At 39.4% G+C, this 24448-nt stretch overlaps 3 protein-coding genes across 3 annotated transcripts; 1 reads left to right on the top strand and 2 right to left on the bottom strand.

Annotated features, from left to right (window-relative positions):
- Positions 1-4835: 4835 nt before the first annotated feature.
- On the bottom strand, positions 4836-7847 carry cldn1 (claudin 1). Its single transcript, XM_084732436.1, has 4 exons — positions 7605-7847; positions 6310-6474; positions 5954-6038; positions 4836-5175 (listed from the first exon to the last, which is right to left on the bottom strand). Exons 1-4 carry the CDS (start codon positions 7825-7827, stop codon positions 5013-5015), a joined length of 636 nt encoding a protein of 211 aa, XP_084588562.1. The 5' UTR covers positions 7828-7847; the 3' UTR covers positions 4836-5012.
- Positions 7848-8350: 503 nt separating this feature from the next.
- On the top strand, positions 8351-10810 carry LOC146317385 (uncharacterized). Its single transcript, XM_084732435.1, has 2 exons — positions 8351-8653; positions 8815-10810. Exon 2 carries the CDS (start codon positions 8821-8823, stop codon positions 10387-10389), a length of 1569 nt encoding a protein of 522 aa, XP_084588561.1. The 5' UTR covers positions 8351-8653; positions 8815-8820; the 3' UTR covers positions 10390-10810.
- Positions 10811-20624: 9814 nt separating this feature from the next.
- Positions 20625-23166, bottom strand: LOC146317384 (transcription factor HES-1-B-like). The gene is made up of 4 exons (XM_084731945.1): positions 22953-23166; positions 22759-22854; positions 21969-22056; positions 20625-21352 (listed from the first exon to the last, which is right to left on the bottom strand). Exons 1-4 carry the CDS (start codon positions 23043-23045, stop codon positions 20895-20897), a joined length of 735 nt encoding a protein of 244 aa, XP_084588071.1. The 5' UTR covers positions 23046-23166; the 3' UTR covers positions 20625-20894.
- Positions 23167-24448: the final 1282 nt, after the last annotated feature.

Here is a 24448-nt window from a genome sequence, read left to right as displayed (position 1 = left end):
AGATACATATTCAGCATTTTAGCAGATTTCCTGAGACCTGAGTCTTTTTTACAGTTTGAAGAAAACAGATGTGATGAAAAGTTGTTGTGTGTCTCTAATATGTTTTAAGATCATTATCATGTGTTAAATTCAGTCTCTACCCAATTACCCAATATATTATACATTATATATTGTAATAAGAACTGCCTTTTCGAAATGAGACAATTAATATATATATTAATATATGAATTAATATTAATGTCTGAAGCTTACTGATGTTTTCTCCAGTACAACTGAATTAACATCAAGTTTCTTTGACTTGAAAAGTTGTTGATGTTGTTGTTGTGAATCATTAGGAAATTACCTCAACTTCTCTTTTTTTTTTTCAAATTCAGTCAACTTCAAAGTTTAAGGCAGCCTGAACACTAACCTTTTTAAAGTTAAAATAAAGTGTTTATTTTTACAGTATATAAAGGTCACCTGAGCATGATATTATTTTAACATTTGGATCATACCTTTACATCATACCGAGTTTTTTTTTAATGCTTTTTATTCCTTCAGATGTTTCTCCTCATGAATAACTTTTATAAATCCGTCTCTGGCTTCAGTAGCTCCATAACTTTTCATCTGGTGTGCATCAAAATGACAAAACAGAGTCACTGACAGTTATATGACATCAGATTTATTCCTGGAAATAAAAGAGAGAGAAAAAAAGAGAAATCTTCCCGTCACTGTGTCACAACCACAGGCGCTGAACTGTAAACGCACTTTCTCTTCTCGTGTTTTGCTCTTAAATTCAGGAAGTTGGACCTGAACATGGCGTGCTGCAGGCCCGTCTGCACCGGAGGGCAAGAAGGGTCACGATGATTCATTCATGCCGGCTCTAATGTTCATTCATGTTCACACAGTGAAAGTGAAAACATCAGACGGGTCAGTGGGAAACGATAAAAAAAAAAAAAAAACACCTGAAAATCCAGTACAGAGGTCAGATAAAGTTTTAGCTGTGCACTTAACTTCCAACAAAAGTAAGTCTTTGAAAGTAAAGTTTCGGAAAGTTTTTTTTCTACAGATAGAAAGTAACAGGAAATGAGGAAGAGAGATTTTATTACTGTAATATTATGATGAAGTTCACTTAAAGGAAGAATCAGCAGGTTTTGTTCGAGCTGTTTATAAATGTGCCAGAAAGTTAACTGACTGTTGAGTCTCATTCCCAGTAGAGTGTCTAGAACTCAGCAAATTAAGAATACCATGTTATTTCCTTATTTTATTTTAACTTATTTTATTTTTATTTTTTTTTAGTAAAATGTTGCATATTACACCTTTAAAAAATACTTTGGTTTACTCTGATTCCAAACACTCAATTACTGTATTTAAGTAGTTTTTTGGGGGGTACTTCAAATCTGTACTTTTACATGTACTTGAGTATGCATTACAAGGTGTAATCTACTTAGTTACTTTCAATGAGTTCAATTTGAATTAATATCCAAACCTTTACAAACAAAAAGTAAAACAAAACGCTGCAGCAGCACACATTTGGCTTAAGGATGTTAATGATTCGTCATTAATCATTAAATATTTAATTGCAGTTAAGAATGTGATGAATGTATTCATGGATATTTATATTATATTTTGATATTATTTTGTCTGGAAGAGACATTTGTTGAACGAGAAAAAATAAACTTGGACTTAAAATGAAGGAAAAAAAGACAAAAAAAAAACAAACAACTGAAAAATTGAATATGAGGAAAAACATGCTTTGAATCTTATTAATGATTATTGATCAACTGATTGTTAGCACTTTCAAATATTGGTTCAGGAAAGTGAACAAAATTTGCATCTCTAGTTTGGAGAGGTGACGGTGACATCAAAGGTTAAAAGTAAGTAATATTCTGAGTCGTTTTTGAGACAAATACTTTGTACTTTTACTTAAGTATTTTTCTAACACCAGTGACCACTGGTATTAATATGTATATATATATTTTATCATTTTTAATTGTTACATTATTTGTATTTTTATGTCTCTTTGCCATCTTCCTTTGCCTTTTATTTTTGCTTTTGTTTTTTGTATTATATTTGTGTATTTTGTATCATATTGATGTTTTTTCTTCAGATGTTCAGTATTTGATACTTTAATGAGCAGAAAGTCCGTTTAACGTCCGGCTGCCTGGTGTTTGAGCTGCAGACTCGAGGGTGACCACATGGTGGAGCTCTCTGATGCAGATTCACTGCACTGTGTCCAAAGTGGCTCAGTTCTGAGTAGATATAATAGATAAAACAGGAGATGAATTCATGTGGTGTGTGTTTGAGTGTGTGTGCGTGCTGATGGGATTGGGGTTCACACTGTTCTGTAATTCACTAATTCAGTAACAGTGTGATGTAATGTGCTAAACGTAGGCGTGTGTAAATTCTTTGGATCTTGGTTTCCAAGAGCTCTGATGACTGTGCTTCTTCTTCTTCTTCTTCTGTGAGGAGGCATGTTGGGACAGGAGCCGGTGGTCTGAGGTATGCCTCCCTGTTTGGAGCAGTTTTTTTGTTCCCTGAGGTGAAACATTTCTGTCTCAGTCTCTGGACAAAGAAAACTCTCCTTTAAAAAAAAACAAACACTGTTATACAGATTGTTTAAGCTTTTCAAAATCAGGCAACAGGTAAAAGTTTGTTCTCTCCATTTCACATGTTTTTCTGTGGATTTATCTGATGGTGTTCGTCTTTCTCTGTGCTGCTAAATGAAATTTTATTCACAGATCTCTCTGTGTCTCAGCTGCAAAGAGGGATGTTCCTGAATGCATCTCTTTGGCAGGAATGGGGGAGGTGTTCAAGGGACTTTACACACACACACACACACACACACACACACACACACACACACACACACGTCACATCCAGGGGTGAAAGTAATAAATAAATAAAATACTCAAATTGCTATAACTGAGTTGTTTTGGTGGTACTAGTACTTGTATGAGTAAATTTTCAAGTTTGTACTTTTACTCGTACTTAAGTATTTACTACACTATATAGTCTAAAATCATAGTTTCTTTCATCTGCATTTTATTAGCCAGTGAGGTGATCTGATCGCGATGAAAACCAAACACAAATGATACAAACAAGAGTAAAGATGTTAGTAATTAATGATGATTAATTAATTAATAATTAATAGATTTGTTGATTGTGGGTCATAAAATTACTTCGCTATTCTGTCGCCATACCAAGACGTTCCCACCAGAGCAAGCAGACCTGCAAAAAAAAGCAGAAAAACATTTTGTATTGTTGTATTAATGTATTTGTATTAATGATTAATGATTAACCACAGTTAAGAATTTAACAGATTTAAAATGTATTCATGTATATTTAATAAACAGTAACTGTTTGTTGGAGCCATTTGTTGAATAAAGAAACTTTTTAAGCTGAAAATTAGAAAAAAAAAATGTTTTGAATCTAATAAATTATCAATAATTGTTTGCTCTTTCAAATACTGGTGAAGGAAAATGCAAAAAGAGGTGACTGTGAGCTCTGAGCAGAACAGAGACTGAAGATTTGGAGAAACAGAAACCACCAGTACTTTTACTTGTAAGTGAGTAATATTTTAGAACTGTAACAGTACTTGTACTTGAGTACATATTTCCAGTACTCTTTCCACCACTGTATGTACTTGCATACACATACAGGACGACTCAGGTCTCACACAAGCTGGGACTCATTTACAGTTTACTAGTTACTTTTCAAATTACAGGGGTTTTTTTTCATACCCCTCCTGTCCAGTGAAAACCAAGCCTCTCCAGATTTGTTGATTTTGATTTTTTTCTCACAAACCTCCTTCTTTAAATGGTCTGTGTGGAGGATTTAGTGGCATCTTGTGGTGAGACTGCAGATTGCAAACACTTTGTCTCACCCTCTCCTTTCAAGGATGTAAAAGAACCTACTGTGGCTGCGAAACTTGTGCAAAAATATGAAAGGACTAATCTAGTGACAGTGTTTGACTTGTTCATTCTAGGCTACTGCTTTGTACTTTCAGGTTATTCTGCACTAATGACAATAAATATTACGAATATTTTGTCATGTTCTGACAACAGATCCCTGTAAATCTTACACACTGCACCTTTAAGGTAAATACACTTTTCTGAGCTCAAGAAAAAATGACTTTTTAGAGAAAACAATGCTAGAAACATTTAATGATGTTATAAAACCTGGTGGATTGCTGTAGATTAAACTTCCCCGCAGAGTAAAATAGTTAAAACAACCTCAACCTACAAACATCTGCAGCAGTAATATTAATCACAAAGCATCAGATATAATAATAAAACACATATAGGATGAGTACTTTTACATTTGATACTATATAAGGAGAGTTCACTGTTAATACTAACATACTCTTTGGATGCAGGTTTTTGACTTGAAATTGAGTATTTTTACAATAATAATGCCTTTCGTTTGTTTTATCAAGCTCCAGACATCAGAGCCAGATGCTGATTTTGACCATCTGCAAATGTGTCACAAATCAAACAAAACCAAACCTGAATGCCTTTTTTTTTTTAAGAAAAGCATACAATAATAGCAAAGCAATGAGTGTTTATTTTACATGATATCAAAAAATAATAACATGGAAAAAATAAAATAGTCGAACCCTGAGCAGATCTGCATGAAATGGATAGAAGTTGTGATCCAAAGATTATGTAATTGACAGAAATCTCTTGAGTTTTTGTTTTCTAATATTCAATTTCAAGTGACATTTACCATATATGCAGTTTATTTCTGTTGTTTCTGTACTCTAATATTAATGTTCATTGTAAAATGTGAAGTATTCTAACTCAGTAGATCTCTCAAATAACAGATTTAATTTTATTTTTTCCGTCTGTGGGCTCTTTCAAACGTCAAAGAACGGAGTGCATTTCCCAGAAAATACAAACATACACCAAATATAACACCTGCAAATATACATGCTGCAAAACATCAAACAAATCTGAGTGACGTGTGGAAGACAGTTCCCTGCAGAGACAGGGTTCTCCTTTTGAGCAGAGGCTGGATGGAGTGATTGTCCTTCAGACGTAGTCTCTGCCCGGCTGGCCTCCGGAGCGGGCCGCGGGGTAGCGTGGAGATTTCCCCGAGCCCTCGCCGGAGCAGTTGCAGCAGAGGAAGGCGCCTCCTATGATGATGAGACAGGCAGCTCCCCAGCCAACATACAGGGCGCTGCCGAACTCATACCTGTGAACGGTTCACACGTCACACTGAGACTCAGGTGGACATTTGGAAAAGACAGAAAAGAGAGGTTCTTTTCTCACTAATTTTGCAGCATTACTGTTCATATGATATGTAGCTGGGTCTGAGTCACAGCAGTGACATTAAAATATCACAACATTTGGTTTCAAGCTGTTATGCCCAAAAGAGTATACTGGAAAATTGAATAAATACGCCTATTTCCAGCTGTTTGTGAAAATAGGCACATTTGCTTTTATTGTTGAGAGTTAGGTGAGAAGACAAATAATGACAAAGTAGGTTCATGGCTGAGAAAACACGTTCAATAAGCTTAACATATTAAGTTGAAGCAACAACTGATGAACATTACAAACAAATTTGATTCCTTTTAAATTCAAACAATGCATGCTGGGAACTCTGTTAATATGCTGATCATGTCTGAAAATAATACTAGAAATTTTAAGTTGGATAAATAATGATTTAAGTTACATTAATGAGAAAAGATTAGTTGATTCAACTTAATATCTGTATGTTTGTTTGTTTGTTTGTTTGTTTTGTTTTTTGCAGTGTAGGGCTGGTGATTGGTGGAAAGACGAGCCAAGAATCAGTGAGTTTTAATTTTGTTTTTGTTGAGTTTAAACGAAGCTGACAGTTATCAGTTATCTGGGACAATGTGGTGACAGTTTGTTTGACGAGTGTCTGTCCTCTGCGTCATCACACACAGCTGAACTGACACCTGACAGTTAGTGTGAATTCCAGACTAAACTGCAGAGAGGGACGTCCTCACCTGGAATTAGTGGGAGTGAATGGGTCGTAAAATTCCTTCGCTATTCTGTGACCATACCAAGACGTTCCCACCAGAGCGAGCAGACCTGCAAAAAAAAAAAAAAGCAGAAAAACATTTTCTATTGTTGTATTTTACAGGTTAAAACATGCAGGTTGTGTATCATCTATCATGTCTCACCTTTGTGAGGGAAAAACAACAAAAATTCCCTACAAGACAAGCCGTGTTTAAAGATCATTGGATTATTGTGGTCAAACCAACATGTACAGTAGTGTGGTCCAACATCTTTAGGGCAAAAAAAAACATACACTGCATTCATTGCATGTGTGTGTGTCTGTCTGAGCTGAACGGACTCTTACCGCCGATAATGAACATAACCCCTCCAGCCAGAGCCACTTTGTCCTTCTGCTGCGGTTCTTCTGACAGACAGGTGGTGCATCTCATGCCCACCGTCGCCACCAAGATAGAAATGAAGCACAGCAAGATGGCGGCAAGCATCAGCCCTCGTGTTCCCTGTACAATCGCTGGAGACAAAGGCAAAGGACACTTGATCTGAGAATGTTTTTAAGGCTTGTGGGTTCTGCGTCTTCTTGATTGCAAGACGCCATTGATTCCACCCAGTAGTTCAGTGTCAGACAAACTTTTTTTTTCTGGGGACAAGAGGATGGTTTGGTGAAACCATCATGACCAAGTTTACAACAGGCCTTAAAGAAAAATCTAGGGAGAGTTAATTTGTGCATTAATGAACGTTTAGGTCATCAGGTCATCTCAGTCTTTTCATTTTCTCTCATCAAGACAACAAACCTTTAAAAAAAAAAAGTTGAGGCAGCTCAAAGTTTCAAGGCAACTTACTTCAACCAGTTCACTCAATTTTTGAAATACAAGTCAAAGAAGAAAAGTAAATTATGTCAACAAAATATTTTCAGTTGGTAAAACTATTTGAGTCGAGCTCAGAACTCAAAAATCTATTGAAGTAAGTTTCAGTAAAACTATTTACACATTTTAAAAGCTTTACAAAAAGCATCCTGCAGATATAAATCTTAAATTTTGCTGAATTTCTTCCAGAGTCTTTTATCTCTGGGGACCTAAATAAAATCTCCTGTGACCCACTGACTGCAGTAGATTACAGACATCTTATTGAAATTGTCAAAGTCTGTAGGGGCTCTGCCATTAAAGATCCTAAATGAACCATCCTAAGTTGCGTCTGACACGCTCTGTCCTCAACTGGGAGCCACTGGAACGAACAATCTCTTTTTTCTTTTTGCCGCTGTTGGTATTTGACTGACATGTCTCTGCACGCTTTAGAGGTCTTACAGGGAGAGAAGAGGGCACCTTTTCAAATCCCTAGGAAAGTTTGAATGACCAGAGACATTTACTCATTCCTGTTTTACAGAATACAGGCCTACAAGTCTTAAACTTTGAGAATTGAGAATTTAATATTTTTTTTATTTCAGTTTTATTAAATCATCACTGAAAAAACAAATGTTGTTTGAAGAATGCACCATTGTACAATGACTCATTTTCTTCCCACTCCCATGTTTTTGTATCAGACGAAATTTGGGACACAATATACTGATATTTGTTTAATGCTATAATGGGATCAGTTGCTGGTCTTATTGAAATTAAAATATAAGAAATAAGATACAAACATTACCTGGTAGCTGGAGAAGTGAATCATACACTTTACACTGAATCTGTCCTGTGCTCTGTGTCACACAGGTCTTCCACAGCCCTTCATACATCGCCTGAGCTGTGATGATGTTGTCCCCGGCGTAGGACGAAGCTTTCCACTCCACCATGGCCGTGGATGCTATTGAGCCGATGAAGCCCAGGAAGGCCAGCGTGAAGCCGAGAAGCTGGAAACCTGAATTGGCCATCGAGAAAACCTCAGAGACTAAAAAAGTTCCAAAAGATTTTTTTTTTTTTTAAGTTCCAAAAACTTTCTTGATGTAGTTCCTGCTGTTTTTTGAGTGGTGGATCTGATCCCAAACAGTGCTGTCTACCTGAGCATCACCCGGGAAAACCCTGGAGGACAGGGAGGATCCAGGAATGCCATCACCTCTGGCTGAGGTCAGGAGGAGCAGGATGACACCTAGTGGAGGTGATGGTCTCCTGCAGCCAATGGCATCGCTCCTAAACTTGCAGACTTACAACAGAACTTCCATAGAAAATAAGCTGTGCAAACTCAAACACAGTCATTTTGTATCTGCACACACACACACACACACACACACACACACACACACACACACACACACACACACACACATTTTATAGATAATTTTAAATAGTCAAGTTCTCCACAATATGCTTGAAAATTAAATAAACAGATTTACAAATTGAATAAACTAAATAGAATTATTAGCAATGATAGCAGTAATAATAATAGCAGTAACAAAACAATGAAAGCACATTTACTCTGATCAGTTTGTTTTGTTTCTGGTAAACAGTGACTCAGCTCTGACTTTGCTAAAACAAATAAAAGTCGACTGTGTCCTGCTCTGGGAGCTGATTTGCTGAATTACAGGATTGGGCACTTTTTTTGTATGAGCAAATGAAAACCATGGCAGGCAGGAGCTGGCCACCGACCAAAGGTTTTGTCTTGCCTAATTCAGACTTTTTGCCGTTTGCACTTTGTGTCAGCTGGCCTGTAGATCCACGAGGAAATTTGTTTCAATGCTGCGGGATCCCTGCAACACAGAGGTATGTTGAATTTAATTAATTTAAAGAGAAAAATACACTTGAATGTTACTGAATTCTCTCTCTGTGCGTAAGAAAATAAGGCAGGAGTTTAATTAAGTTCTGCTCTTAAACCAACTTTGATTTCCTGTAAGTTCATACAAGCTTTCTTCATGTTTTGACAGTGAAAAATGGACAAAGACTTGAGCCTGTTTCTGTTCCTGCTGCTGCTTCTCTGTCCTAAAGGCGGTTTGCAAACCTCCTGTCCGTACAAATGTCACTGTTTCACTCCAGCCCAGGTACTGTGTGGTGAGGGAGGGATGTCATCTTTACCCAGGAACACGTCCAAGCAGGTCAAGGACTTTATTATAATGTCAGCATCGCTGGGGTACCTGTTCTCCCACACTTTACAGGATAGCCCCCATCTCACCAAGCTTATCTTCATAAATAACGCGCTGCGAAGTATTCACGCTCAGTCTTTCGAACACCTGGTTGAGCTGCAGGAGCTGGAGGTCAGCGGGAACCCCGGGCTGGAGCATTTATTTCTGGGGACTTTTGCAAAGCAGGGGAACTTGACTAAACTGATGCTCAACTTCAACGGATTCACGACAGTTCTTCCCGGGATGTTTGACTCTCTTATACAGCTGGAAACTCTGCAGATGAAGGGCAACGTCATATCAGATCTGCCTGCGTTTCTTTTCCAGAACCTCCGCAACCTACGTGTCCTGGATTTGTCCCAAAATAAGCTTGAAGGAGTGCAAAGGGAAACTTTTTCTGGTCTGGAAAGACTGGAGACCCTTAAAATGAACAACAACCTCATCAGCAATCTTACATCTGACACGTTCCACAACATTTCTCAGCTGACAGAACTTCACTTGGAGTGGAATAAGATATCAGAGCTCGCTGACGGCATCTTCTTTACGTTAACCAATCTGAAGGTGCTGAACTTCCGTGGAAACCTTCTGACAACCTTCAGTGATAAAGTGTTCGGATTTCATGCCTCAAATTTGAAGGAGCTGAACCTAAAAGACAACAGACTGGCTGAGCTCTCCTCTATAAGCAGTTTGACATCTCTTACCGACCTTATCTTGTCCTCTAACCAGCTGTCCAGTCTTCCCAAAGACTTTTTTAGAAACGTTACAGTCCTGGAGAATCTGGACCTGTCTGAGAACCAGCTCACCTCGCTGCCCGAAATGATCTTTCGCGATCTGTTTAACATCAAGACGATCTACCTCAACAAGAACAACCTGAGCGAGCTGGACGCCAAAATGTTTGAGGACCAGCTCCTCATTCAGCAGCTCTACCTGTCTGACAACCAGCTGGAAACTGTCCCGCAGGGCCTTTTGGACCCTTTTATCATGCAGTTCATGGTGAGGCTGCACGGAAACCCCTGGAAATGTGACTGCCACATGTGGTATCTGCATGACTGGGTGCAGAAAAACAGCCTTGACATAGAGATGCTTGACAGGATGGTCTGCGAGAGCCCCGGCTTTCTGAGGAGACGGCCGGTCTCCTCCATCGACAGGGACCAGCTGGAGTGTTGGCTGTCTAAAGAGGAGGTGTCTGATCTGAGCCGCTGCAGCCAAGAAGTTTCAAATGACACTGTGATCATCAAGTGTAAAGTGGATAAATGCTCTCCACTGACAGTGAAGGTACAGTTTCATGAGGACGACGGCAGTTTCACGGAGACTGTTTTGAAACATGAGCCTGGATATTATCAATGTAGCAATGAGACAGTGATCGAGAACCCCGTCCAATAATCAGACTTTGCTCTCTGGGTGAATACGTCCTCATGCATCTGGACTTTCTTCATACAAAGAGCCACATTATATGTTCTGAGTGTGACAGTCAATACTGTAAACAAACCTCTAACTCAGCAGCTGATAACCAGTTTACATGCTGATGAGTGATAAGAGGGGTGGATGAACCCTTTTCCCAGTAAAGTTCAAAGTTCAATCAAACACTTTTTAAGATTTTGTCACCGCTAAAAGGAGCTCATGTGGTAGTGGAAGCCTCTGTCGATGTAGACTGACAGTGCTTGACTGTCTTCAGATGTCTTGATAACCATCTAAGTTGAAGTCTTCTCAGGACAAGTGCAGGATACTAAATGTTTGAATATGTCCTATGTGTGTTTGATCCATGTAAAATGTCAATAAAATGTTATATTTTATTTTCAAATGATGATGATGCTCAGGCAGTTGCTGAACATTTAGAAGAAAACCATCTTTTGAAAAAGCTGGAGACCAAAAGAAGAATGATTACTGGGCTTACATTCATCAGGTCAACAGAAACTTGACTCTAAATGAATGTTGTTCTGTGAAGCTGGATGTGTAAATAAGCAATGCTATGCTAACAGGCCAGATCAGCTCTCTCAGATTTGTGTTTACAGCTCCATGTGCTGCCCCCATGTGGTCTAAAATCAGCAAATGCAGGTTTAAGCTGCATCTTTTAGGTGTTCAGTATGCTGTATAGTCAAATCTCAAGTGCCTTTTTTTAGCTGCAGATGTAAAATAAAAACACATTTGACGTTTAATACGTCATTTTATAATCCTTTTTTCACAGCAGCCATATTGTGATGAAACAGCCAGGCACACAGGAGTTACCAAAAGAGAGTGCTGCTATTGTGCATTTTTGAAAGGCTCTGCTACACTAAAGGGAATGGGACCTTAATTAGTATCTTTGGTAATGCCTGTGTTTACCCGACTATTTCATATCAATATGTTTGCTGTGAAAAATGTCCATTAGTCTGAATTAAAACAATTACAATCATTTCACCATTTGAAAATGCAAAGTCTGCCTTTAGAACACTTAAGTAAAAGTTATCATACAACAAAAAATACTCTATTGCAAGTCAAAAATGTATTTAAATGTATTTGTAATGTATTTCAATTATTTAAAAATATTGGGTAAATTCATTAAAGTGAGTTAGAATGAAGTAAATAACAGTTAATAATTTAATCTTTCCAGTTGCCACCATTTAATTTTTAAAGCATCAAAAAGACATGAACAATTTTTTATATAGATTTTTGGGGGGTTTTCTGATGGCAGATATTTATATCTCATCTAATCTAAAGAAGAAAAGTAAAATGATTATAAACAGCTAACGTCAAACCTGTGTGGTTGACTTAAAGCTTAAAACTTTAGTGAATACAGTTGCCTTGAAATTATGAGTTTTCACATTTCCTACAGTGCAAGTTTACCATTAAATGCCACTAAAACTATAAACTGGTCCTTTAAGTCCATCATTCAACTGTAAAAGCCAACACATTATTGATAAAATATATATGTACTGTATGCATAATGGTGTATTGTGTGCTTCTTAACTAGTCACTAGCACTAAGACCTGTCATAACTAACTAACTAACCAACCTTATGCCACTGAGGTGAAGATAATTTTGACTCCTTTATATACTTTAGGAAAGTTTAACCTGTCGCTCAACATTGCTTTTGTATATAAGCTCAAATATAGTGGAGCAGAAGTATAAAGTAATAGTAGTTTTTAGTAAATATACTTACAAGTTACATTAAAGTTATATTTCTCCACTGTCTTGGTATTTCTAAGTTATACAGGATTGTAGTGAGCCATCCTGTCACGTCAGGGTTTTAAAAGTTCCCCTCTGATCACTCCACTGCCCCTGAACACTGGCAGGGGTGATAAAGAGTGAGGGAGGAGGGACGCCTGGACACAACAAGGCACACAGATGGCTACACCTTGAATACAGCACTCCAACCCCGGGTTAATAAGGGTCAAAGGCCGGGGGGTCGATTGGGTCCTCGGTCCGAGCTGAATGACATCACAATTCACATGACAAAAAGCCGTGGCCGTCTCACTCCCAGAGTTTTGAGGGATGGGACTCGAGTTGGAGGTAATCCTCACTTGACCAAAACTCTGAGATAAACAGGACATTTAAAGTACAGGGATGTTAGCTAATGAACAACAGGTCGTATGGAAGTCACTGAGTGCATATCGTAGGGGTTCTTATAGATAATTTACTAAAAGGATATGCCAAAGTCAAAACAAACCACATTCCCCTTGACAAAATAATGATGCAACTCTAATTTACACAATTCAATCGTCAAAATAACAACAGCAGGATTACAGATGTGTGATCTAAAGTCAAGCAAAACTACATTATTTTAATCCTCTCTGTTCTCACAATCTTTCTGCATCAGGGTTAGCAACTTCAAATATTTTCCAAAGTTCTATGCTACTTATAAGAGCTTTAACCAGTTATTTGATATTACAAATGAAAAATAGGCCCTTAGTTAACTCTGGCCCATTTAAAGCAGTTTATTAAAGGGATAGTCCACTCAAAAAGCTAAATTCAGTCATTATCTACTCACCCTCATGCCAATTGAGGGTCTGGTTTATTTCCTTAGTCTGCAAAACACTGCTGGAGTTTCACAGGAAAACAGTGTTGCACAATCTCCCAAACAATGGACGTGAATGGTGACCAGTTTTCAAACTTAAAAAAACAACAGAATAAAAATGAAATGCCTCCATACTGCTCACCTGGTGTAATCCAAGTCCCAGAAAGACCTAACGTGCCGTTTGCACACCGTCACACACACACACACACACACACACACACAGTTCAGACAGTGTGCATGTGAACATGGTTTCAAGCTAAAGATCTACAGTGAAGATTCAGGATAAAAACATGGTGTGAATGACATTTTTTGGCAACTTGGTATGTCTAAACTAAACCCAGCCACTGCAGGCAGCTATTTTCAGTAAAAAGGTTGGAGCAGAGTAAAATGGAGCTAAAAGTAGAGTGACTAGGCCTAAAATTATCAGGTCAACAGACACTTGGATCAAATAAATACTGATGTTGCTCCATGTAGTTTTCCCAGGTCAAGGCTGACCTGTGATCAAATCCAGGTAAATGGGGTAACTGCAGTTTCTCTAGATAAAAAGCTGCAAAATGTTTATTCTTCGACTGATCTGCAGTCATATTCAAGGGTTTATGATGTACATGGAGTGATTAAATTTTTTTTTTTACTTTACATAGATTGTAAACCCTTGAATATAACTGCATAACACAACAACAAGCCACAAGGAATCTGATAATGTTGCATTCAGGATATTCTGTATTTTCTGTACTCAAAATCCAAGTTCCTTGTTTCTAGCTGCACAGTTACAACAGATAAAAATACAATGTTTCATGCATTTAGTCAGAGTTGTGCTCAATATATTTGGTGTCTCTGGAAGTTTTGACACTTCTTAAATGTAAATTAACTTTCTGAGTGTTGAGTGATGACTGGTCGCACAGCCACTGTCGGGTACAGCAGAGTTTCAGAGGTTAATTGAGTTATCTCCAGTATCAAACCACCTGTCAGCATCCATCACCGCCACTTTGCCTGTCAAACTAACAGCAGCAGGGTGTGAGCTCTGTCCATGAGGCACGATGAAAAGCACCTCTTAACCCCCACGGTCAGATCCCTGTCCCTCCCTGTCCTTCTTAGCGGGGCAGTTAGCGCCGGACACCACACTCCACACAAGCAGCTTCTCGGAGGGGAGAGGAAAGAAACGGAGGGGCGTAGACATTATCTGGTGAGACACAAAATGTCCGAAACAACACAAAGCATTGGGGGTGGTGGTGGTGTTTCCCACAGAGTTTAGACCAGGCCGGTGAGGAGGGAGGTGGCGAGGGCAGGGCAGTGTCCTCAGGACAAAGAGTAGAGGTCATCTGAGACTCAGCGCTCAGGATAAGAATTCAAGACGAGATTTTTTGATCTGAAAATATAAAATAATTCCACATCAGGTTGCTGTGCATGTCTGAATCTGAAATAATATAATTTTTTTATTAATAACACGGGGTATATGTCTCAGTTTTGAGAACAAAAATCAGAAATTAATGGATATTTCATCTCTACTTTGCTTACTGTTGTTGTTTTTTCAGTTTCACTTAAATGAGCTCAGCCAATCATGGATGATAACCAACACCACTTGCTATTACATGGGGAGGTGTCTATTAGATCCTCGCTCTCAGCCTATGAGAGGGTGATAAACGTCCTCCATGACACAATGACCCAAACATCTCCAGAACACAAATAGCCCATTTTGCACACTCAAAATGTGAGCCTTGCTTACAAACAAGGGTCAATATTTACCCCTGAGTGCACCCAGACCCCCGGGTGGAGGCTAAATTGGTGTTGCTGACCAAATTAAGAACAGCTGACCTGATGTGGGTGTTAAGTGGACGCAGAGATGTCACCAGAATGGTAATCTTTCAGCGTACTGGTACACTGGTCTTTGTCTTGTCCATCCCTATTGGAGGATAACAAGAGGCTATAAGCTCCTTATCATCACATTACAATTATGGTGGATGAATCAGGAGCTACGGCCCTGCCGACCCTCCACTCATATGGCTATACTTGTTTTGTTTCCAGCAGATAGAGAGGTTTTATTATGCATGCATGCAGCCCCTCATTGTATACTGAAGAGTTACCGCAAAAACCTAGAAGTTTGTCGCTGCGAAACAATTGAAATACCTCCCACACTCCAACGTCCAGCAGCAGAAGTAATTTCTGAAGAGGCCATTGTTTCGCAATGGGAAGACATAATGAAACGTTGCTTGAGTGCACTCCACGAACTGTGGATTCAACAAAGCACTGCTGAGCATCATCATTCCGCATTAACATTTAAAGTATGCAGCACCATCAGGTCCAAATCTTACTGCTCAAACCACAAACTGCAGCAAACACATGCTTGTCCCACATCCTTTACAGCTCTTGTCTAAAGGTAAGTGGCTGAGGAGGCTTCTTGAACAATTAAAGATCGAGCTGAAGACAAAGCAAGTTTTTCAAGAGGATTTAAAAGATTTTCCTAATCTGATAACCTAAAATATGCTGACAGTGGTTAAATGGTAGGTCCTAATTAATAAATATGTGATTAAGCTGGGAGTAGAGCTTGAGATCTATGAGACCCAACAGGACCCGATGGGTTTGGGTCGGGTCGGGCCATATTTCTCACATATTTCATGGGCTTACTATTTGGCAAGCAACAGGTCACTGCTGCTCTTTTTTATCAGTTGTGTTGTGACAGCTTATCATCTATTTATAAAGTGTTTATAACCTGATTAATAACCTAATTATAAACCATTTATGCATCCATTATAAGGGTAGTCTTATTGTAACTCAATAAAGTTTGTAGAAAAACACATAAACCTGTTTTCCAAGTCTAAGAATGACTCCAGTTTATTACAGATGCAAAAAATGGTAATTCAGGCATTTGATTGGCATCAGATGCTTCATTCATGCTTCCCTATGACGTCTCATTCATCAGCTGTGCGGCTTTCAGCTGACTGGTAAAGTCCAATCATATTAATGAAGGTGCACAGCCATTATAACCAGACACTTATCAGCTTTTGCTGCTGCAGCCCCCTCCATCACCATAACCAAATATATGTTCATGTATGTTAAAAAAAAGTGTTTGTGGTATAGAGATCCCACATGCAACTCACAAATATATAATCCATAATCTGATCTATGAGTATAAGCACAGGCGTTGCTCTTCACAGTATTGATAAAAGAGTTCTGCAGTTTCTGTATGTGGTCTCTACCACAAACACTTGAGTTTCAACCACCTCCTTTTTAAGGGTGGAATAATTGTTACTTCCACCCTTAGTCTTTGGCCAATGTGGCCCAATGACACCCCTGCAGGTCAAATGAACTGCTGAATGTTTAGAATCAACAGTTTGGTCAATAATTTTGCTGTTTGACTTAGTTTTTCCTTCAGAAGAAGTTTGGTTGATCATCTGATAACCCGTGTTTCTGTGTGTTGATTAACTGTCCTTTCGGCCTCCCTTTTAGACTAGCCAGGCCAGAAAATTTGGATGTCTCTGTTTAAAGGACCACCTGTAGTGAGAGTGTATCATCTTCATAAGCCATCATGGGCATATGGCCAGTAACTACAGAGAAAGCAAGACCTCCGCTCCCCCTCCCCGACTTCCAACACAACTTCTCCTTTGAAGATGCGATGACTTGTGATGTAGGACCCGAGTTAGTCGGCTTTAATGGTCACACCGTCGTCGCTCTGTGTGGGTCCAAAGTCATAAATTTTCCACTTCCAGTGTTATCGTGTCACGCTGACACTAAATTCACCCCCGGAAGTGACACTTCCACCGGTATGTTGTTGAGTTTTTCAAAAACAACCAGCTAAATCAAAAAGGGATGAATTGGAGTGAAGGGACAAAGAGCTTTGTTCATTCACCATTGATATCGAGTGCATAATCTATTCATTAGCCTTGATGTGAACCACCGCTGACTACTTCGACCCCCATCAAGCACCATAACAACCCTAAGAACAATACTACGCCAATTCACCCTCGCAGGCGGAGGCAGTGAAGGTTTCCGGTGAGTGTCGGGGGGAGACAAGCGGGGAACCTGTCACCGTTGTCACTGTGTTTGTGAAGGGAGGCCATCAATCACAAAGCAGAGAAGGGGCAGGCCTTACCCTGCTTCATGTTTACTATTCTCTGCTTTATAATGTTTGGGAAAATACGGCATCGAACGGGTTTTGATTTGGGAGGTGCAGGGAGAGGGGACAAGAAACAATGAGACAAAAGATGGAGACGACAAACACCAGTAAACAGTGCACTTTAGCTCAACAATGTCATGTGCTGAAACTGCTCAATCAAAACCACTCCAGGGGCTGTGTTACAGAAACTTCCTAACTATGGTAATTAGGGTCTTTGACTTTATTTGATTAGATTTGATGTAACACATTTTGAAAGAAGATATAAACAAAAGACTAAAAGCCTACAAGGCCTATCTTGGGTCTCTCCCAGCTTTAAATTGAAGCAAATTAAAATTCAGTTATGATTACTGATTACGATTTTGAGTCTAAGTATTTAGAACCTCAAGTCTCATTTTTATAGCATAAGTCTCATAATATGGAAGAAAAAAAGAAAATGAAACCAGTAAAAAATAATTTAAATTTCCCAACATGTTTCTCTACAGATGTTATGTACGCCTCTAATTCAACTGTCTTGAAGTTAAGTGCCTGTTTTTGCTCCATTTTTTGTGTTTTAATGTTTAATGTTTTCTCTGTGAAATAAAGGAAGAAACTCAGGGGCTGTATTTCTTTTATCCACTAAGTTAGCATTGTTGTAAACTTCCCCAAAAGAACATCTTTGGACTTCTCTACAGATGCTAACAAACTCTCTAACTCAGTGTTTCCCAGACTTGTTTTCTGGGGACCCACTTTTTGAAAATGACAAACCATTGTGACCCAACTCACAATAGCCCTCATCAGTTTGTGCATAAATAAACGTACATTCCTGACCATTTTTATTGCCATTTCTGCATGATATTATACTATCTTGACATGTGTTATTGAAAACATATGTCCAGGCTGTTTGCATAGGCACCAGAAAGATGCAGGGATATCAAACACTGGGTTTGTTCCCAAGCGTCCCCAGCACAGCAAAATATGGAAAAAATAAGGAAATACAGGTAAAGGGCAGGATCTCTGCAGATACAGACACCACCACACACTTCTACTGGCCATAACTGATGACTGAAGGGGATTATGTATACATTGGTTTTTAGGAAAAATATTGCATATCATGCCTTTCAGATAGGAAGTTTCTCTAATACAGCCTTATGTTCTCCATGAGGTATATAGTATGGATAGGAGTGACCTGTCAGCACTTCACAGCTCCTCTTATCTGAGGAGAACAGACCCGGCCTGAGGAGTTCTCAACAAGCCTTAAAGACCAGGACCTTTGGGAGCGGGTAACAATAAGCCTTCTTTAGCACTGTGAAAGTGACAGCATGGTCCTCCACCCCTCCCCAACTCCCAGCCATTAAACCTCTTCCTGGATAAACAAGGGGAAGGCCCTTTATGAAGATGGAGAGGGTCACAAAGAGAGGAGCCATTGAGCCACTGAGGGGCCCTCCTTTGTTTTTGTGTTTCGGAGGGTCTTCTCAAAGGATGCTCTGATAGGAGGGGGAGCTTTATTTTTGTCTTTAAGTCCTCTTTACTGCCAGTCTTCTCTCAGCTGTGCCAAAACAGAGATGTAAACTTAATTGACTGTATCATTTGCACAAAGTGCGGAGTTTTGGTAAGTTTTAGAAATTATTTGATTCATGTTTACATTGACTTATATGTTGAACGGCATTAGTATTCGCTCATACCAACAATGTATACTTGTGGGTGCATAATATTGCGCGCACGTTTTGCAGAATGCCAAAGAAAAAAAGTGGTTACTGCTGCATTTATTCCTGTTATGACCTAATCCCTTAAATTCCATGAATATTAAATCAGGAACAACCCAGCGGTCACGGATTGTGTGAGTGTGTTTGCCTCTGGAGGTGCCACTGCTAGATGCTGTCAAAAGGAGGCCCCTGTCTTCTGGTGATGGGCTGCCAGGTCTGTTGATGGGTTGCCAGAATTCAAAGCAACATGCTGTCGGAGCAGCGTTTGTCTTTGGGAGCGTGAATGAGGGGCACCTGTGACCTCTGGCCACGCTCTGCTTGTGTCCCGCTGTGCGAGCACCACGCTCAGGACACACGCTGGGCCCGTCAGCCCTTCAACTGTCCACTAAATGGACAACGATTGGATTGGCTCTGCAGGGCTGCTGCTTATACGCTCATCTGCAAACACATACTATTATTTTAAATCAAATTTACAGTTAAAAGGTTAAATCGTTGCATGGCTATTAGATAAAGCAAGGAAGACACCACAAAGATTAACAACATATACATGAGTAACGCCAGTATCTTATTCAGTCTGCTCTTCATTTAGCCCTGTCACTCGGTGCACGATCACGCCCTATCTATTTCAGTGCGATTTCCCATCTGGCAGAAAGACAGTCAGGCCTGCGTGTGTCAAAAGACCCTGCCCCACCCGGCTCCCTGCGCTGACAGCACGCCTTTTGGTCTCGACACGACCTCTCAGGTTCCTTACCTCATTAGAGAGGTATTTATCTCCAGCCAGAATGTAGGTTTCCCTGTCACTACAGACAGGATGATCAGGTGTGGACAAGGCACACAGGAGGGGGGTTATATTTAAATGGCTACTGGGAGAAAGATGTTAAAGCTGGGGTAGGTTATTATGGAGAAAGATGGCTGATTGCTCAGACGCATTTCTAGGTCTGTGACTGGACAAAGTCTCCCATCACAGGCTAGATTTGCTGAAGCCTGAAAACAGAACCAAAACGGGGGGCAGAAGTCTTGAATTACATGATGCTTGAAGTGATAGTTTGGATTATTTGAATTGGGGTTGTATAAGGTTGTGTAGATGGTGGTCGGCATGCCCCCAGTTTAGCGAAGCAGAGTACCATCACAAACGATAAGCAATGTACTGGTGTGGATGGGGTTAATAGCAAAAGGTATTTTAGCCACGCAAAAAAGTTCCACCCAAAAAAAGTCAACATAAGTTTAAGTGTACGCTATATTTGGAAGACTTTCACTGCTTTACTTTGCCGTCAGACAACCTTTTCTGATGGGAAAACACCGTTCTATGAGCTAAAAATCACTCTGTCCAAACCAACCAAACTCCACAGGCAAAATCAGCAATTTTACTTTGCAGAACACAGGAGTTGCTGAACTTCTGCTGAAGCCACCTGTTAGAGTATTTGTGTTCTTGTGTGACTTTGGAGTATTAAAAGGATAATTTGGATTGAGCAACAATAATTCAAACTAACAGCTGAAGCAGCAATCAGTCCTCGTGTTCTCAGGAGGAAAATTACTGATTTCGCCTCTATAGTTTGGTTGGTTTGAAGAAAGCGATACTTGGCTTAACAGCAGATTTCCATCAGAAAAGGATGTCTGATGGCAAAGTAAAGCAGTGAAAAAAAAAGATTTTTAAGTGGCTAAAATACCTTTTCTTTTCTTCCTGTCCACAGCAGTTCACTGCATAGCTTCCATGATGGCTCCCTTCTGTATCTCCTACGTGGGTTGTGTGTCGACATGAGTTGACATCAGCATGACAGCCTGATGGGATTTTTAGGGAAGATAAATGACAAAGACACCACTGCTGCAAATATTGTAGTAAACTTCATAGAAACATTTTATTAATCTCAAAAAATACAGTGCTTTTCAAGAGCTTTTAAAAGATTTTCTTGACCTCATGAGACAAATCATTTTTGTCATTTAAAAACAGAGAATTACAGCAAGCGAAGAGGCCAAAGAACATCTTCTAATGTCCATTATAAAAAACACAAATGTGTGTAAACATCCCTCTCAGGTAGGTTGTGAAAACATTTACAAAATGTACAAAAATATGTTTTATTGTGTGATAGTCCTTGAGCAGTTCCTACCATGGCCTCCACACAGAGTCTGAGGTGACCGGAGGTGCAACAGGTGACATGTGATGGCCGTTCTGCGCACTCAGAGGCATGAGAGCTGCGCTGGGAACAAGAAAAGCAAACTGTCCATCCGGCGTTGGCACAACCTGGAAGCCGCCGTACAGCTTCATGGCGTCTGGGGAGACGTGCATCGCTGAGCCACTTTTGCAAGGCATCTGTGGAGCGGAAGAAGCGGTGGCTGGGATCTGTGTGGCAGTCTGTCCGAGTCCCAGCGCTCCTGGGTGAGGCGTGTAGAAGTTCACAGCATTGATTTGGGTCACGCAGGCCGCCAGGTGGCTGAGGAGGCGAGTCCTCACCTCGGTGTTCACGCCTTCACACGTGGACAGGAAACGGGTGACCTCTCCTACACACTCGCTGAAGCCGGCTCTGTATTTACCCAGAACGGATGGATCTGTGTTCACAGCAGCTGGTGACGAAATTGCAAATACATAAATTAACAGATAGAATTTTTACAATGCAGATAGATAGATAGATAGATTTAAGAAAGTTAGTGTACAGACTGCCTTAAAATTTTAAGTTGAGTGAAGACAAGTTGAGGTAATTTTGTACAAATAAATATTTGATGATTGAAATCAAAAGACTTCCGAGTTAGATTAACTCATGTTTGTAAGATCTGAAAATAAATACATTAAAATGCAAGTTTAATTACATTAAGTTAATGAGAAAAGATTAGATGATTACACTGAATTCCTGTATTTTTTTTACAGTGAAGATAGATAGATAGATAGATAGATAGATAGATAGATAGATAGATAGATATTAAGAGAATAAGAACTTTTGCATGAAAAATATTAAATAACTAACAAATTGGCTAATTTAATTAATTAAATAATTTAAAAAAAAGATTTTATTCTTGCAGTCGAGGCCTTGTGAAATCTGTTCTTAAGGGCAAGTGCACCAGCTGTGAGTAGGTAATAAATCTTGGAGACCATGGGAACGTGTTTACCGTCTAAAGTTAGACATCCGAGAAGTGACTGCACGCACATCAACGTGGTCCATCCAGAAATGGCAGTTATACATACCAGTCATCTGAAGTCTCTGCAGGTTCCTGAGGTGCTTCACAGTCATCTCCAGGATGTCCGCCTTCTCCAGTTTGGAGTGTCTCGAGCTCTAAACGGACAAAAGTGACCATTTAGTGATTAATTAGCTTATTTAGTTCCTAAAGGCAATCTATCTTGGAATTAAAATGTAGTTTTTACTAGAGCTGCAATGATTAGTCAATTATTAGTTGATCAGAAGAAAATTGAGATCTATTTTGATTAGCTTTTCATTTTTCAAGCAAAAATGTCAAAGATTTGCTGGTTTCAGCTTATAAAATGTAAGAATTGGCTGCTTTTCTTTGTTATTTATGATGGTAAATTAAAAGTCTTTGGGTTTTTAGAGTGTTGGTTGAACATAAGACAACCAACAGTTTACATTTTATTGACTAAACAATCGCTCAATTAATCATGAAAATAACTGGCCCCTTAATTGAAAATAATTAGCTGCAAATTAGTTTTTTAAAATAAGATAAGATAAACTTTATTGATCCCACACTAACAGCTGCTCAAGGATTTGAAGTACTGATAGATAAAGGAGGGACTGATAATGGAATTACTATTAAAATAAGAATAAAAATGTAATTAAATATTTAAAAAAAAAAAAAGCCATATAAATAAAGTGATTGTACATATTGTAGCCTAATACACACCTGGTGTGTGTAGCATTAGAGAAAAATATGATATAACTTTGTAAAATATTAAATTGTCTTGTAAAATTGATACTGTACAGATATATAAGCAGTAAAATCACATCTGCTCACAGTCTGCTTACATCTTTCTTGAGTGCGTCCATGATGAGCGTCTTCAGCTGTCCCAGACTCTCATTGATGCGCGCGCGTCTCCGCTTCTCCATGATTGGTTTGGAGGACTTTAAACAGAAAAAAACTGTTGATTTAACTGTTTTCAAGAACAAAAAATATATTAGCAAGGAAACAAATATTAAGAATTGAACCAAAGGTCTGATACCTTTCTGTTCTCTGACAGAGTTCGGGGTTTCTCGGGTGTCGGTGTCGCAGCCACAGCTGATGGAGATGTTCTCTCTAAAGAACCTGCCGGCATCTTCAGCTTTATGATTAAAAAACAGTCCAGAAACTTTATCGATGAAAAAACAATAAACAGTCAGTCCAGAGCGGAGCGTCCCTCCTTCTCCTGACAGTCTCGGGGCGGTTTACTGAGGACAAATGACTTGTCTCTGTCTCTGTCTCCACTCCGGGCTCACACTCACTGCGCTCGTGTTTCCAGCGCCTCTGCTCTTATTTATAGAGCGCGAGGCTGCACGCGAGCGGCTCGTGTGGAGTTTTCCCGGTGACGTCAGGCCGTCCAATGAGCGCGCGGACAGGGTGCCTGGGAGGCGGCGGGCTCGTGCGACGAGGCGCTCCTATTGGCTCCCTGTCAGGATGCTGCTGAGAGACTTTTTAACCAAAAAAAAAAATTATATCACAGATACTCTACTCGGTTTGCACGGGGGCCACAGGAGGCCAGGGGCCAGTTAATAAACAAACATCAATAATAACAAATTAATACAGATTTAAAAAGGCACATAATTTATCTTTCTTTTAACTGAGTTATTAATAATTTATAAACTACATTAACTTGGTGTAAGGATTGAAATTAGATATCTTATTAGTGCATTTAATAACAGCAGCTGAATTTTCTTTGTAAATTCTTAACATTTGAAAGCATTTATACAACATTAAACATTGCTGAAATGAAACACACATATGAGATAAGAATTATTATAATATCTGTGTAACTTCAGGTAATGGTTGTCTTCTCCTTCTGCACTTTGCACAGCCTGAAAGTTCATCACACAAAGATCAGCCTGTCACTAAAAGCCTGATGTATGTCATCATACAAAACTGACACATCTGTCCCACCTTGATGGAAAAAAACTGTGAGAATGAAGTCATTTTCATTGTCAAACTGGTCAAAGGGCCACACAGCGCTCCATCAGGGGCCAGATCTGGTACTGAACCAGGTACCGAGGTAAGCTGACAGTTGAAGTGTGAGAGAACTGCTTCTCCTGCAGAAAATCAGACATGTTAACTCTGATTAGATAAACTACTTCATGAAAAAGGGCTGCTGTTGTAGTAAAGTGAATCATTGCTTATTGGATTAATTTAATGTTGATAACTCCTTAGCTGGGAAAAAAAGCTATTTTGAACACCTGTTTTGCATTTCAGCAGCTGCAGCAACACCAATTGCTTTTGAGTTGGTTGGTTTGAGCTTCATACACAAAAACCTGTTTCTCCTCCTCTTATTATTTCAGATTTTATTGTTTCCATGTTTTGGCCTTGGTCTGACGGCATCACTTTACACCAGTGATACCCAGCTTCCCACCTGTGGGCCAAAACTGGGGTGCTGAGTGGCTCTTCAACCATTTTCTGATCAACAATGACAATAAACTCTTTCAAATGTTACCTAAGCATTTAAAACTACAGCGAAGCTGCATTTATTAAATG

This window comes from Lutjanus erythropterus, chromosome 12 (assembly GCF_056507025.1).
Source record: "Lutjanus erythropterus isolate fLutEry1 chromosome 12, fLutEry1.hap2, whole genome shotgun sequence".
NCBI classification, from domain to species: Eukaryota; Metazoa; Chordata; class Actinopteri; order Lutjaniformes; family Lutjanidae; genus Lutjanus; species Lutjanus erythropterus.
The sequence above is the reverse complement of the archived record's forward strand: the minus strand, read 5'-3'. Positions and strand labels throughout refer to the sequence as shown.

Bases quoted from the DNA above. Each gene is read 5' to 3' on its own strand.
- cldn1 (XM_084732436.1), bottom strand. From the start codon at position 7,827: ATGGCCAATTCAGGTTTCCAGCTTCTCGGCTTCACGCTGGCCTTCCTG. The intron at 6,475-7,604 runs GTAATGTTTGTA...CTTTGTCTCCAG, and splicing joins TTCACTTCTCCAGCTACCAG to CGATTGTACAGGGAACACGA. The intron at 6,039-6,309 runs GTAAGAGTCCGT...TTTTTTTTGCAG, and splicing joins GGTTATGTTCATTATCGGCG to GTCTGCTCGCTCTGGTGGGA.
- LOC146317385 (XM_084732435.1), top strand. From the start codon at position 8,821: ATGGACAAAGACTTGAGCCTGTTTCTGTTCCTGCTGCTGCTTCTCTGT.
- LOC146317384 (XM_084731945.1), bottom strand. From the start codon at position 23,045: ATGCCGGCAGGTTCTTTAGAGAGAACATCTCCATCAGCTGTGGCTGCG. The intron at 22,057-22,758 runs GTAAGCAGACTG...TTGTCCGTTTAG, and splicing joins TGGACGCACTCAAGAAAGAT to AGCTCGAGACACTCCAAACT. The intron at 21,353-21,968 runs GTATGTATAACT...TTTCGTCACCAG, and splicing joins GCAGAGACTTCAGATGACTG to CTGCTGTGAACACAGATCCA.